Source organism: Ctenopharyngodon idella, chromosome 7 (genome assembly GCF_019924925.1).
Source record: "Ctenopharyngodon idella isolate HZGC_01 chromosome 7, HZGC01, whole genome shotgun sequence".
NCBI classification, from domain to species: Eukaryota; Metazoa; Chordata; class Actinopteri; order Cypriniformes; family Xenocyprididae; genus Ctenopharyngodon; species Ctenopharyngodon idella.
The window spans coordinates 12,501,200-12,515,812 of NC_067226.1; the positions used below are offsets into that span (position 1 = coordinate 12,501,200).

Below are 14,613 nucleotides of genomic sequence, written 5' to 3' on the forward strand. Positions count from 1 at the left end.
TTCCTAATCCTACCCAATACTTAAACTTAACAACCACCTTACTAACTATTAATAAGCAGTAAATTAGAGGAGTTTATTGAGGGAAAAGTCGTAGTTAATAGTTTATGTGTTCCCTATACTAAAGTGTTACCGTATTTTTTAATTCCCTGCAACAAAAAGGACCATAAAAAAACAAAACATTACAAGATGAACATTTTTATCCTCATCACTATGCACAAACAAACATTAACACGGTATGTTTGTTATCATTTTATTCCATTTAAATCACATACAGGATTGTGTTTCCCAGTATGCAAATCAATGATTTACCGCAATTTTAAAAGAAAAACATTTAACAGTTTTCTAAAAAGCAAACAGAAAAACAAACAAAAAAGGACAAAAAGTAGTCACTTTTAACGTTTAGTACATAATCCCTCTGAAAAGCTGCTGCTGTAATTCTGCAGCCTCCTCCAGTTCATGCGCAGAAAAAGCACTAAAACATTGTTGTTTTTGTTTTCTGTTTTTAACTGTAGGAGGCCAGTGAGTTGAGCTCTTAAGCAGAGGTTACACTGTTTACCAAAGCTGCAGGTTGATTCAGGAGACACTGCCAGACATTCATTTTCAGGATAAAGTGGTACGGCAAAAGAAGCAGAAAGAGCATCTCCATATTAATGCGGAACATAATGCATTAGCCTGCGAACAAGAAAAATCTCACATAAACATTCATCCAAACATCCGCCTTCTCTATGCAGTACTGTAGCAGTGTACCAGGCCACTGGCCAGCATTTTGACGCTGAAAAACACATCAAAAAGACCCTCCCTAAGGTCGCATATCAACACAAGGTACACTTAAGCAGATCAGACATTATGATTGGTGGTTATTTAGTGGTTTGTGAACAAGCTGAAGTCATAATGTGCTTTAAATTCTGAAATTTGAAAGGCATAACAGCAGAGCCAGGGGCAAACTTTGAGGTTCAATGGACAAGCTCTCACACACGCACGCACACGCGCACACACCCCTACCTCTCAACTGTTTTCTGAGAGAGCAGATAGAAACCAGAGAGCTACATAAGAAATAAAAGGGAAGGAAGCAACACTAATGTTGTCAGGTGCCTGCTTAACTTTCAATAGGCTTTGAAAATCTACAGTAGCTGACAGAACTGGGATAGTGTCTCTCTCACACTGACATGCCTCTCAAACTTCACCGCTTCCCTGTTGAGGCTCTGAGTGTGAGGTTTATCACATTGTGTCAAAAACCACTTTACTGTAAACAAGGAAGGGAAAACCTTTTCAAGAAGCCATCTTTCTGTTTTTTTATTTGGGGCAAAGCAAGATAATTGAAGGGTTTCCATAGTAATGATGAGTGCAAATGAGACTGACTCAGCCACATGTAAGACTGATGAAGCTAAAGATCTTATGGGGCTACAGACGGGCATCACATCTTAAAGGGATAGTTCACCCAAAAATGAACATTTTGTCATCAATTACTCACCCTCATATTGTTCCAAACCTGTATTGTTTTCTTTCTAATGTGGAACATAAAATACGATATTTTGAAGAATGTTGGTAGGCAAAGATACAACATTTTGACTTCCATTATATGGGAAAAAAAAAAAAAAATCACATTTTTCAAAATAATATATTTTGTGTTCTGCAGTCGTGCAGGTTTGGAAAGACATAAGGATGAATAAATGATGAATGATGAATTTTCTTTTTTTTTCTTTTTGGGTGAACTATCCTGTTAATGCCACAAAATACAATCATTTTATACAACTCTGTTTTCTTTCTTGATTCCTTTTGTTATCTTCTTTCCAAAAGTAAAAAAAAAAAAAAAAAACAGGAAAAACAAGGTGTGGCCTTTTCAACTTTATAAAAACCTGAACTAAAATGTATACCAATCACCATCTAAAAATGGGCCTTCCTTCTACAGAAGTGACTTTACTCTCATCTCTAAACTAACCAACAGTAACATAACCAAACTATTCAGAATGTGACAAGGTTTTGTAAATTCAACTACAAGACTATCCGAGACTTTTTTACTTTTCTGGTGCTGGCAGCAGATTTCAATGGCATCTGAAATGCTACATTTGAAAGAGGATGTAGAGGAACAAAAAGTTCTGTTGAACTAATATTGCTCTGCAGACTCAAGGCTGCCTGCAAAGTGATGCTCTGTCTCTCTGCCATTCACATAAAAACACATACACATCTTATTCCGTATGTGGCTCTATATGTGCACACTTTATGACAACAGGCAGACAGAGACCACCACTGGAAACTTCAGCAAGGCTGACTGATGAACAACATGGAATGGCCTGAATACTTTGCCAAGTTTTAGCTGATCAGGAAACTACAACTGTTTCTCCATCTTAAATTATTCACTAAATTGTGTCTGAGCAGATGAAAAATATTTTAACTGATGAGAGAAAGGAACACTGAGAACAAAAATATTTGGAAGTTTCTATTGTGTGGCCTTCTCTCTTCTCGGTTGTTTTCAAATTATGACTTCTCTCCGAACTTCGCCCTTTCAACGCCCATACTCTTCTCCATGGTAACTACTATCACTGTTGTTGTAGTTACTGTTATTCACTGGAGAAAGAGATGGTGAGGATGAGAGTAAAGATGGAGGGAGTGACTCATAGTCTTGGAGCTCCTCCCCCTCCAAGACATTGTCTGTTTCCATGGAAGCAGAAGGTCCGTTTATGTTTACAGCAGATGAGAAAAGAGGTGAAAACTCCTGGGAAAGCAGGGATGTGTGAAATCTCTCCTGTTCTACGTCGGGTGTTAGGTCTATGTCTGTAGAGGTGCCCTGAACTGTGTCGGTATGAAGGCCCAGTGCGTTGGTTAGGATGCAGGTGTACGAACCTGCAGCTCCAGCCAAAGTCTCAGGGGCACTAGAGGAGGGACCAGGAATAGGACTCAAATGAGTACGGCTTTGTGCGTCCGCTCCTGTCTGGGAGCCACGGTGAATATGGTGGCTGACAATGATGCTGTTGCCAAAGCTGCCCATGGAAGCCATTGTGGTGCTCTGCTCACGCTGGACAACCGCAGTCATGCCTCCCTCAGCTATTAGCCTTCGGATACGAGAAACATACTCTGCCTGACCTGAGTGAGAGAGAGAGTAAATAAGAACTATTGAGTTCTTCAAGAAATACCAGCGGCCAACTTGTTTTCTGGGATCAATAAACTTTAGTAGGGAGGAACAAAGTAATAACTCTGGATGGTCTTTTGGAGAAAAAGTGAAATTGAGAGCTTACAAAACATGAGTTGCAGGGTGTGTTGACAGCGAAATGGTGGTGTTAGTGGAAGATTTATGTCTTGCCAGTGTCAGTGGAGATTTACACACATAAAATGGCTTTCAAACAGCTGTTACAGTACACATTTACAGCCTGGACACATGTTGTATGGACCTAATTTAACAGGAAGGTGCAGTGCAATTAAAGCACCACAATGGACTCTAAATTATTCATCTACTGTGTCTGCAAACTCAATTCTTTGATCCTCATCTAGCGTTTAGGCACTTTGGATCAAGTACAGTTAGTGTGAGTATGAGAGTGTGTTTCAGATGTTTGCATCAGCATCAACAATCCTTTCAAGCTTTGATTTCCTTCTTCATGGTTTAATTTCTGCACTGATAGTTACAAATCTTGCATTCGTTTTTTAACTTGTGAGTGGATTGAGCACTCCACAAGTGACTTTTGCTATGCTACAATGTACTAATGTACAATGTAAGGGTGCTTTCACAATGGGCACGTTTGCTGCGGTCAGAATCTTAATGAGATTGGTCTGATATCTCTATCCTATCGAACCCCAGTGGATTTGTGTTCTTCTTGCGGCATCACAAATGTGCACAGCACGCATTATAGAGAGCACAACGTGGGTTGTTTTTTTAATTTATTTTGTGATATGTACAGCAAGCTGAACAACACTTGCATCTATGTGCTTTGGTTGAAGGCGGCTTTCTGCTGCTCACAAACAGTCTCTTTTGAGGAGACATCTGATTGCAAGCCATTCATTTGCCGCTCTGATTGCACTCACTCTACACGATTACACTGCACGCTTTCTCTCGCTCGTATCCAAGGTAAATCATCACCACTGTCATGATCCCCTACATGTGTTTTGTTGAACCAATGATGTTTTCATCAGATCAGTTAAAACACGTTACTTTACATCCTGAAAAAAGTGCGGACCAGAGGTCAAATTGCTTTTTTAATTTATGCAAATCGCTCCACAGTTCTATTGATGTGCCAGTGCGAAAGCACCCCAACATGTTCGTTACCAAGGTAAACACAATTGTGCTACCTAGGATGGCTTTCGCTTTGTTTTAAATTACCTTTCATTGTCCTAACCAAAAACTAACACTACAGTCAGAAGTCAATAATACTGTATTATGATTTGAATGTTGTTCAAGTTAATAACCGTGGCCCTAAATCTAATCCTGGCTGGTTGATAACAGTTCCAGGACCAAAATCAATATCACATAGTTGCTGTGTTTATCTGTGTGAAGTAAGTGTTGGTTACCTGTGCTGTCTGTGCTGGGTTCAGTGAGATCTGACCCTTCATCTTCCTGAGGTCGACTGTGGGGGGGCGTCTCTGGTACCACCTCAGACCCAGAATCCTCTGGGAGAGTCTCTAAATCCAGAGAGTCTGAGGCTGATAAAGAATAATCATTTCAGAATTTTAAATTGCTTTTGAAATCTGCCATTTGCTTTTTTTTTTTCTCAACATAAAAAGAAAACATAGGATGAAGAAAAACAAACAACAAGATGATAAAAAAAACTTATACAGGTTAGTGGCAAAATGTAAGAAAATAATATTCATGGTTTTTGTATTCACATTTTTAGGAAGAGTGGTACTATGACTAAACTAATATTGTATTGTGCTTTCTTAAACCTCTGGAATTCTTGAACATGTTTGCTTTTGTACTCGTTCTTCATTCTCACACTGCCACAAAATGAAGTGCCAGTACAATATTTTACATATTTTATTATTACTGCTTTACGTATTCCTTGCTTATGTTTTACATTTTCCCATCTGACTGAAAATCCATAAACAATCCAAATGTAGTTATCAGATGAATGAGCTGTGAAATAGATATTTCACATTAGAAGCACACAACAAAATATTGTCAGTCATGAATGGAGAAGAATTCTCTTTATCTCAGTATTTTCTGATACCTGCAGCAAAACACCTACATCAGCTATAGCAAATAACATAAGTGAAAATGAGCAACCGTGCCATGTGTGTTTATCTGTAAATATTACATTCCATTCTGTTAAAAGAACAGAAGTGACAAAATAGGACCAAAACTAATTTCATAATTAGTAACTCAGTCCATTAAAGCGGTTACATTAATGGACTTGTTATGACAAATACCTTCTGCTGTTTACGCTTACCTCAGCTGGCAGGCTGATCTTCATTTTTAAAGTGTCTTTAGTATGATTGAATAGTCTCTCTTTTATCAAACTGCACTCACAATTCAGAGACACTAATTTCCAATATGAATGCTCATTGTGCTGCCTGTAAAATGCCTCCTATTGTGCAGACCACGCTCATGCTTGCCTCAAGTGAGTTTATCCCTCCCTGGACAACAGCTCTCCAAAAATACAGAACCTGCACATCATCACCTCTGCCATCTGCACCCAACACAACCAAATTTTCTTGGACCAATGGTGACAAAGGCCAGTGGGAGGCCACTAATGCCAGTCTGTCCTCATTTGCCACAACCACATGGTTTTAAACACATGCTGTACACAAAATGCAAAATAGAAAGCAGAACACAACATTTCCATTATAAAAGTATATTTCATCTGAACAAAAATGTAAAATAAATAAGTTAACATTTAATTAAACAAATTTGACATTTTTACTGTTTCAATCTATACTACATTTCAAAAGTTTGGGTTCCGACTTTTTTTTTTAAGAACTAATACTTTTATTTAGTAAGGATGTATTAAATTAATCAAAAATTACAGTAAAGACATTTATAATGTTACAAAAGATTTCTATTTTAAATAAATGCAGTTCTTTTGAACTTAGTATCCAGACAAAAAATGTATCACGTTTCTACAAAAAAATAAAACAACAACTTTTTTTTATAATAATTACCACATCAGCATATTAGAATGATTTCTGAAGGATCATGTGACACTGAAGACTGGAGTAATGGCTACTGAACATTCAGCTTGGCCATTTTAAAATATATTAAAATAGAAGGTTATTTTAATTTTTGATCAAATTAATTCAGCCTTGGTGAGCATAAGTGATATAAAATATCTTACAGAAGCTTTTGAATGCTAGTATGCCTTTTAAAGATATTATAAGTTTAGTCAGGATTACTGTATTCTACTGACAGCCATAGTTTAATGGAATATTTCGCTTCAGGTTTATATGTCTAACATCACTCTAGTAGAAAAAAAAGATACAGTGTCAGTTTATCAGAAAGGATTTTTTTCTTACTGTGTAACATTTTACACATAGTAATAATATTGTTATTTCTTACAGTATAAATGACCCTTTATACATAGATAGGCAGTACATGGACAATCACTTGAAATAAAGAACATTAAGGCTAAAGAACATTAAGATCTGGCCCAACCATTCACAATGACGTCATTCAGGGGACTCACAGATCTGTCAAAGCCCCGAATGCATCTTTGTGACTGAGCCAATGGCACCCTGTGTGCAGCACTATTATCACATCAGCATTTTTGTTCATACACAGCTAATGACCAAGCCAATATCAGCCCACATGAGAGAATTAAATAGCTCCGTGTGGAGCATTTCCTCATGGGGTTTGTGCTGACTGAACAATGAAAAAGTAATCTCTCTGCATTGACTGCACCCACAGGCTTCTGTAAGGAATAAATTTTGCTGTGGAGCGAAGAGTCTTTGAGCTATATATTAATTATTTATCTAATACATAACATCTGTTATGCCTCCAAAATAGTGAGTGTGTGGGTGTGGGTGTTTGTTGAATGAGTAAGAGATAGAAAGAAAGAATCATCCATGTCTTAAAGAAGTAATCGGAACATTCTCACATACAGCTTTTGGCCAGTTTGCAACACGAACACCACTTATACTGCTCAATCCTCACACAAACAAGCTTTCAGTATCAGACAAAAAGCCCATCAAAGTCAGAATGGAAATGTGAGGATTTGCTCTTCTGTGACCACAGAAGAGCAAATGTGAATGTTTTGACAGACTGTACAGTAAATTCCCTTAAAGTGATAGTTCACCCAAAAATTAAAATTACCCCACGATTTACTCACCCTCAAGCCATCCTAGGTGTATATGATTATCTTCTTTCAGACGAATACAATCGGAGTTATATTAAATAATGTCCTGGCTCTTCCAAGCTTTATAATGGAGCCCATTTTGAAGCCCAAAAAAGTGCAACCATCCATCATAAAAAATAACCACACGGCTCCGGAGGGTTAATAGAGGACTTCTAAAGCGAAGTGATGCATTTGTGTAAGAAAGTCATATACACCTAGGATGGCTTGAGGGTGAGTAAATCATGGGGTAATTTTCATTTTTGGGTGAACTATCCATTTAAAGGTGCATGAGACACTGGATAAGATATAAAAAATACTAGCTATTCATACAAATAGAAATTAGCTGTTTTCTATTGTAAACAGATATGTATATACATAAGCATGCATAATTTGTGTGTTTAAGAATAGGGTTAAAGGACGCTGAGAGAAAGGAAGGAGAAGAGATTATGAAAACTCCCATGACCTTTGGCTGGTATTCTGCCTATGACAGCTGAAGCTGATTCCTCTGGAAAGGAGAGTTAAGGTGTCTAAGCGTCATGAAGTGAGATAATGAGACTGGCTACCGTCTGTCTGTCTAATCTCTGACCACTGAAGAATGATGAGGTGTTTGGTGGGAAAAAAGTTTTTAATGCCAAATCAAACCTGAACAATAAAACAAAACTATGGCTTCAAAAAATGGAACACTTTCATTTAGTAGGATAATCCTAATAACAACTTTAACATAACTTTCAAAACTGCGGTTCTTCTCACTCTAGACAACTGTCTGTTGTTGCTGATGTCAGTTCCAGATAAAACATGTTTCACACTACAGGACTCGGGTTGCACACAGGTCTAGAGATTTAACCTGCTAAATATCTCTCGGGCATTGGCAACGCACTGGCGGTTCTTTCAGATTGCGTCTTTGATAATTCAAACATAGCGATCATCACTTATGTGAACGAGCACCGATTTGCCTCTGAATTAAGGCTTTTGTCAGCTATCTCTCCTAACTGTTTGCATTGGAAAAACAAAATTGTGTAGTTTGTGAGTGGCATAAGACTGAATCCTCCCATTACAATGATCAGAGAGGATGAACCCCAAAATAGGGCCCCATACTTGCACTAGAAATCTGAGAAAGGTTTGCATACCTAAATTAAGGGGAAACACGCTCCGGTCATTCACATGCTTTAATGCACAAAACAGCCCAGCAGACAAAAATGATTTCTTTTGCTTTAATGCAAACTACAACAATGGTTTTTTAGAAGTGTTAATTTGATTCACCAGTCCTAATAAGTCACAGTGGTCTTGATTTTTATACTTATTACATTCATCATCATGTTTATTGGCAGTTTGTTTGTCCTTTGTTTTTCATGCTTTTTTAAATAAATATTTTATTCTACATCTAAGAATATATACATCAATAAACTGGACCTTGAGGTACTCTTGTCCTTGTTTTGTGGCGTGTGAACAGCGAACCAATGCAGTTATTTTTCAAAGCTTTAAAAGGGACTGCTTGTTTGGACAATTAATTTGTCCACACTGACTTTGGATTGGTTTACTTTTATTCAGATACTTTTATATAGTTTGTCTTGAGCATAGGAGTAAATTTAGAAAGGTTATTTTTACTAATAGTAGTAGTAGTAGTAAAGTGGGTCAAATTGCAAGACACAGCTTTCAGTGATCACAGGTTAAAGATCTCAATATCTCAGGCCCCCTGTGTGATAAGCCTTTTCTAAGCCACTGATATGACTGGTGTCTTCATTTAGTAAAAGTGTACATAATTATTTTTATAACATTTTTGTCAAAATAGCTATTCACAGTTTCGTGTAAAACGTTTTAATGAGGAAAAAAGTTACTGAGTGCACCTTTTATGAAAAATACAATAATAAGAATGATATAATTAAAATAGTGTGATTGCCAGATATATAATTATATCACAACTAGGGCTGCAACTAACGATTATTTTGAAAGTTTTTTAATCTGTTGATTATTTCTTCGATTGGTCGATTAATCAAATGAAAATTCCAGAAATGATTACTTTTTATTTAAAAAAAAGTAATTTTAATCCATTATTTAAGAAACATTTTGTTCACATCTTGCCCAATGATGTCCTCCAAACAATGTGAAATAAAGGTTATGAAAACAAGTTTAGTGAATGTATTTACAGTATGTAGACACTATGCTATACATTATGCAAAAGAGTTAACATATAAACATTTCATTCTAAACCAAAAAAAAAAAACAACAACAACTAATTGCTTACCATTAAAGCATGACTAAATTAAAACTGATAACCAAAAAAAAAAAAAAGCACAAAATGTATGAGGATCACACACATAACATTGTAATTATATAACATTAGTGTTACTGCTAATATAGAAATATGATTACTTGTATTACATGTAGATTTTTAAACCTACACTTAATTCCTTAAAATAAATATTTTAGCAAAATGTATATTTTAGTCCCAATTATTGCACTCCTGTTCTACTGCGCTCTGTTTGACGTGCATGCATACACCGACGCTCGTTCATTCATGTCTGTGTTTGTTGTCAGAATATGCAAAATGGAAATACTCGCAGGAATTTATAACATTTACAGCTGAAGAAAAGCCGTCTCAGTGTTGGGGAAAATTACATTTAAATTAAATGTGTTACAATATTGCATTACTCCTTTAAAAAAAGTAACTAATTGTGTTACTTAGTTGCTTTTTATGGAAAGTAATGTGTTACTCTACTTTTGCATTACTGTTGTATTACACCTGGGCTGCGCTTGCTTATTTATGTTTTAATAACAAAACAAACAAACAAACAAAAAGTTATTTTTGGCAAATATAAAGGTCCTTTCACACCAAATGCAAATTCACTTCTGTACAGTAGAGGGCGCAGCTCAAACAAACCTTTCAGCTGTGTTGCCATTCTGGATTGCAGAAGAAAGAATAGGACACAAGAGAAGAAAGTTCAACACTCTTAATTCAGCAATAAAAACAAAACAAAAAAAATGAAACACAAATGTGATGTTTAACTAAAGCCAATTTTCCTTATTTTTTTATTAGATCATTAAAGGTCAGCAGCAAAGACATTGGTTAATAAAGTGAGATTAAATACATAAAGTATATTTGTGTTAACATTCAATTATTGCATATTTAAGTAATATTCTGAGTTTGCATTTTACTGGTTTTATTCATTTTTAGGAAAACTAAATCAGTTTTTTTTTAATTAAATAAATGCAGCCTTTGTGAGCAAAAGAGACTTTATATTAAAAACACTGAAAAAGAATAAGAAAAAAAAAAAAAAAACAGACTCCCTACCATATCACTTCTCTGCTAGCTGCTATGCCTTTTTATGATACATATTACTAGGTCACCAAAGATATCAACAGCCTGTCAGTACAAAAGGAGAGGTGCAGCAAACTGAGGTTCAGGTGGAGCATGATCTGTTATTAGTCAGTTAACTCAATCTACTCAGGCAAATGAAGATAAATAAGAAGGATCACATCTCTATAATACAAATAAATATTCCCAGAACATGAACTAGACATCTTCTAAATAGACTTCTGGAGTATCTTAATTTCTCTGTCTGAATGCTAATGTGAGGTGTTTTACTCCAAAAAGCACATTTTGAACAAAGATTTGAAAATATAAACAACCCAAGGATTACTTTTTACATTCAATACAGCATTCAAAACAGAAAGAGTGGAGGAGGGATTGAGAGAGAAAACGTCTGTGCATCTTTTTTTTTGTTTCTTTGTATAACCTGAGTAAATATAACATGCTTTTTCCGCATATTCATAACAAAAATGTACAAAGAGGATGCTAATGCTAACCCTAAACTTATTCACTGACTGCAGTTTAAAACGATACCACACTTAACCCTCGCCCACAGATCTCACTGCAGGGAGTGTGCACTGTTTGTGTGGGAAGATGGCTTTCCTTGAGGTGAGACACTCAGATGTGAACTTCTCTACCCTAAAACTTTGAGTCATCCAGTTCTTGGCACCTGTAGTACTTCAGAGACACACAAACACGCAGTTGCTGCAGGCGAAGACGCAGCACATCTGACCTCAGTCATACGCCACAAAACAAATACGCACAGCCATGAAAGCTGCTATTATGTATAATGGGCAGGTTACATGCAAATCAATTTCAGTGAAAATAAACAAGTTTACATTTAAGCACAACATTAGAAACAGGTCATCAGACCATCAGACTTCTGACCACAGTCCATTCACTGATATTCCGCCTGATATTGTACACTAAACTGAAAAGCATTTTCTCAATCTAGCAAGCTCTAACCTGGTCTAAAATATAGTTCAAGATTAAGGCCACACAGGTTTGTTTCAATCAGTTCGCACAGAAACTAAGTTGTGTTTACAAGGAACAAGCTGATACAGCAGAGCTTTTGAGGATGAAGTACTGACTGGCTTTGCCAAATTTGCCAGGTTATTGACATCAAATCTTTGAAAGATATTTTTGAAAACAAGTTCAAAAGCAGAATTGTATATTCTGCTATTTTAGTCAAAAGTCTGGATACACAAGACTAAACAAAGGACATACAACATTCGAAAGTGTGAAAAGTCTCAAAGTTTGTTGCTTCAGAGGACAAAGGTTTCCGAGACTGGCTAAATCCACCAAACTTCACACAGCTTCTGTCTGTACATGTACTCGGGGAATTCATGGACTCCTCCCTGTTCCACTATTATATTTCTTTTGCACTGTTTTAAAACTAACAGGGTTCAGCTTTAAAATCAAACAAGAAAGGGGTGTTCATTCTTCTGTTTCTATTCTATTTTTAATACTCAATTTTCCGTGGAAGTACATTCATTTGACTCTTGCTAAAGCCAGAGCCAATCAATTTAGAGGACGCTTCAGGCAGTGCCGGCTAGGGCCGCATGTGCTTGGTGTACTGATAGCTCATCCCTAGCCGTCCCTTCCCTCTTTTAATCCCTTTATCCAACTGAATTAAAATTGTCACTTTAAAACTCTTCCCACTACAACAACTTTCAAGCAAGAACTAATAAACTTCAAAACTCCTAACCTGTATGTAAGTTGTAATCTATGTAAGTTAAAGCTAAATGTCAACTTTATGATGTCCTATACTAAAAAAAGAAAGAAAAAAGAGAAGAAAAAATAAACTCTCTACATGTTATCATCATTCTTACTTTTTTTCTGACAGAGCTTTAAAAATACACAAAGTTTATGCCTGTGCTTGATAACCCTGAATTACAGTAACACTCATGGCAAGTAAAGCGAACTGTGCTGGAAACATTCCTCAGAGATTTTGGTCCATACTGACATGATAGCTTCACGCAGTTGCTGCAAATTTGTCGGCTGCACATCCATGATGCGAATCTCCCATCCCACCCAGGGGTGTAACCATAATTTCAGAAGTGAGGGGCATTGAAATACGAATTTTCTTATCTCTTACTTCTAACTGGCTAAGAAATCAAATACACTGTTGAACAATAACCACTAATTTGGACTTTTTGCACGAGAGTGCCCTCCGGCTTCGAGTATGAATGAAACATACTGTACATTACATAAGAGTGTTTACGCCCATGGTTCCAATACATCACAAAGGGGCTCTATTGGATTGAGATCTGGTGACTGTGGAGGCCATTTGAGTATAGTGAATCATGTTCAAGAAATCAGTTTGAGATGACTTGAGTTTTGTGACATGGCACATTATCATGTTGGAAATAGCCATCAGAAGATGTGGTCATAAAGGGATAGACATGGTAAACAACATTACTCAGGTAGGCTGTGATGTTTAAATGATGTTAAATTGGTACTAAGGGGCCAAAAGTGTGCCAAGAAATTATTCCCTACACTATTTCATCACCACCATCCACCTGAACCGTTGATACAAGGCAAGATGGATCCATGTTTTCATGTTGTTTACACCAAATTCTGACTCTACCATCTGAATGTCACAGCAGAAATCAAGACTCAGACCAGGCAATGTTTTTCCAATCTTCTATTGTCCAATTTTGGTGAGCCTGTGTGAATTGTAGCGAATTGTAGCTCTTAGCTGACAGGAGTAATGGTCTTCTGCATGGTCTTCTGCTGCTGTAGTCCATCTGCTTCAAGGTTTGACGTGTTGTGCGTTCAGAGATGCTCTCCTGCATACCTCGGTTGTAAAGAGTGGTTATTTGAGTTACTGTTGTCTTTCTATCAGCTCAAACCAGAAATACTCCGACCAGCCCGTCTGGTAACAACAAACATGCTACATTCAAAGTCACTTAAATCACCTTTCTTCCCCATTCTGATGCTCAGTTTGAACTTCAGCAGATTGTCTTGACCATGTCTACATGCCTAAACGCATTGAGTTGCTGCGTCCATGTGATTGGCTGATTAGATATTTGTGTTAACGAGCAGTTGAACAGGTGTACCTAATAAAGTGGCCAGTGAGTGTATATATTATTATTTGTATATATGTTTATCCGTGCTTTCTTTGCACAATTCACCCTTCGCCAGGAGTCTGATTGACAGGCCTGACCAATCATAATGCCAAATCCGCCATTTTGTCCTGATGTGCCTTCATGTTTATTTCATGCTATAGCTAGTAGGAAGAGATGATCGGTTCCTGTGCCACTTGAACTGAGGTGCTACAGCGATCTGTCATGGCAAAATGGTATTTATTTTTTTTAATTTCTTAAAAAAAATGACAAAATTTGAAAGCTGAGACTTTGTTTAATACCAAAAGTAACCTGCTCTGTCTTGTCTGTCGGTGCACTGTCAGTGTCCTCTTTGCTCCGCGATGTATTTTTCACTGCGTGAGAACATGATGTGTGGCGTGAGAGTGCCATGGCTTGTCAGACGTAGCAAAAGCAAATAAGGGGGGCGGGTCTTTGCGAAGGGTCAACTGTCTGTACTGTACAAAACTCTACAATCTGAGCCTCATCTTACGCATTTCAAAGCCTTATGTTAGCTGTGCAAATGACAAATAAATAAAACTTGATTAGAAACTTCAGACAGATGGTCAGATTTACAACTACAATCTATAGATATGGGGGGAAAAAAAAGTGTATGATTAATTATGTGCTGCTAAATATTGCACACACTATGATCTGACTCTTCTGAAGCTGAGCTCCCACCAGGCATTATATCAGACATATCATTCCAGCAGCAGCTCTGACTGATAACCATGTTTATAAATAAAACACATTTAAACAGCCCAACGGTCTAAAAATACAAATGTCAGCTGGGTTACTGCTTATTTCTGCAATTTATATCTGGGATCTCAAAATAGTTAAGCTTCATCGAGACATGCTTATTCATCTGTTTGGCATGTTGCTAAAAGCGACATGCGGAATAAGAGTAATAAGAGCAGAGAGCTAAAGTGGGCTGATGGGTACTGGAGGCTGACTGAGGAGAGAATAT

At 37.0% G+C, this 14,613-nt stretch overlaps 1 protein-coding gene across 4 annotated transcripts in view; it reads right to left on the reverse strand.

Annotated features, from left to right (window-relative positions):
- Window positions 1-236: 236 nt before the first annotated feature.
- Window positions 237-14,613, reverse strand: part of ambra1a (autophagy/beclin-1 regulator 1a) — an 82,386-nt gene continuing 68,009 nt past the window's right edge. For 3 of the 4 annotated variants that reach the window (XM_051901787.1, XM_051901786.1, XM_051901788.1), the window contains 2 exons: window positions 4,498-4,629; window positions 237-3,081 (listed from right to left, as the gene is read on the reverse strand). In XM_051901787.1, coding sequence (XP_051757747.1) covers window positions 2,504-3,081; window positions 4,498-4,629 — 710 coding nt within the window. In that variant the 3' untranslated portion in view covers window positions 237-2,503. Of the gene's footprint in view, window positions 3,082-4,495; window positions 4,630-10,131; window positions 10,152-14,613 lie in introns of those variants that run through there. The other variant, XM_051901789.1, reaches the window with a different exon arrangement.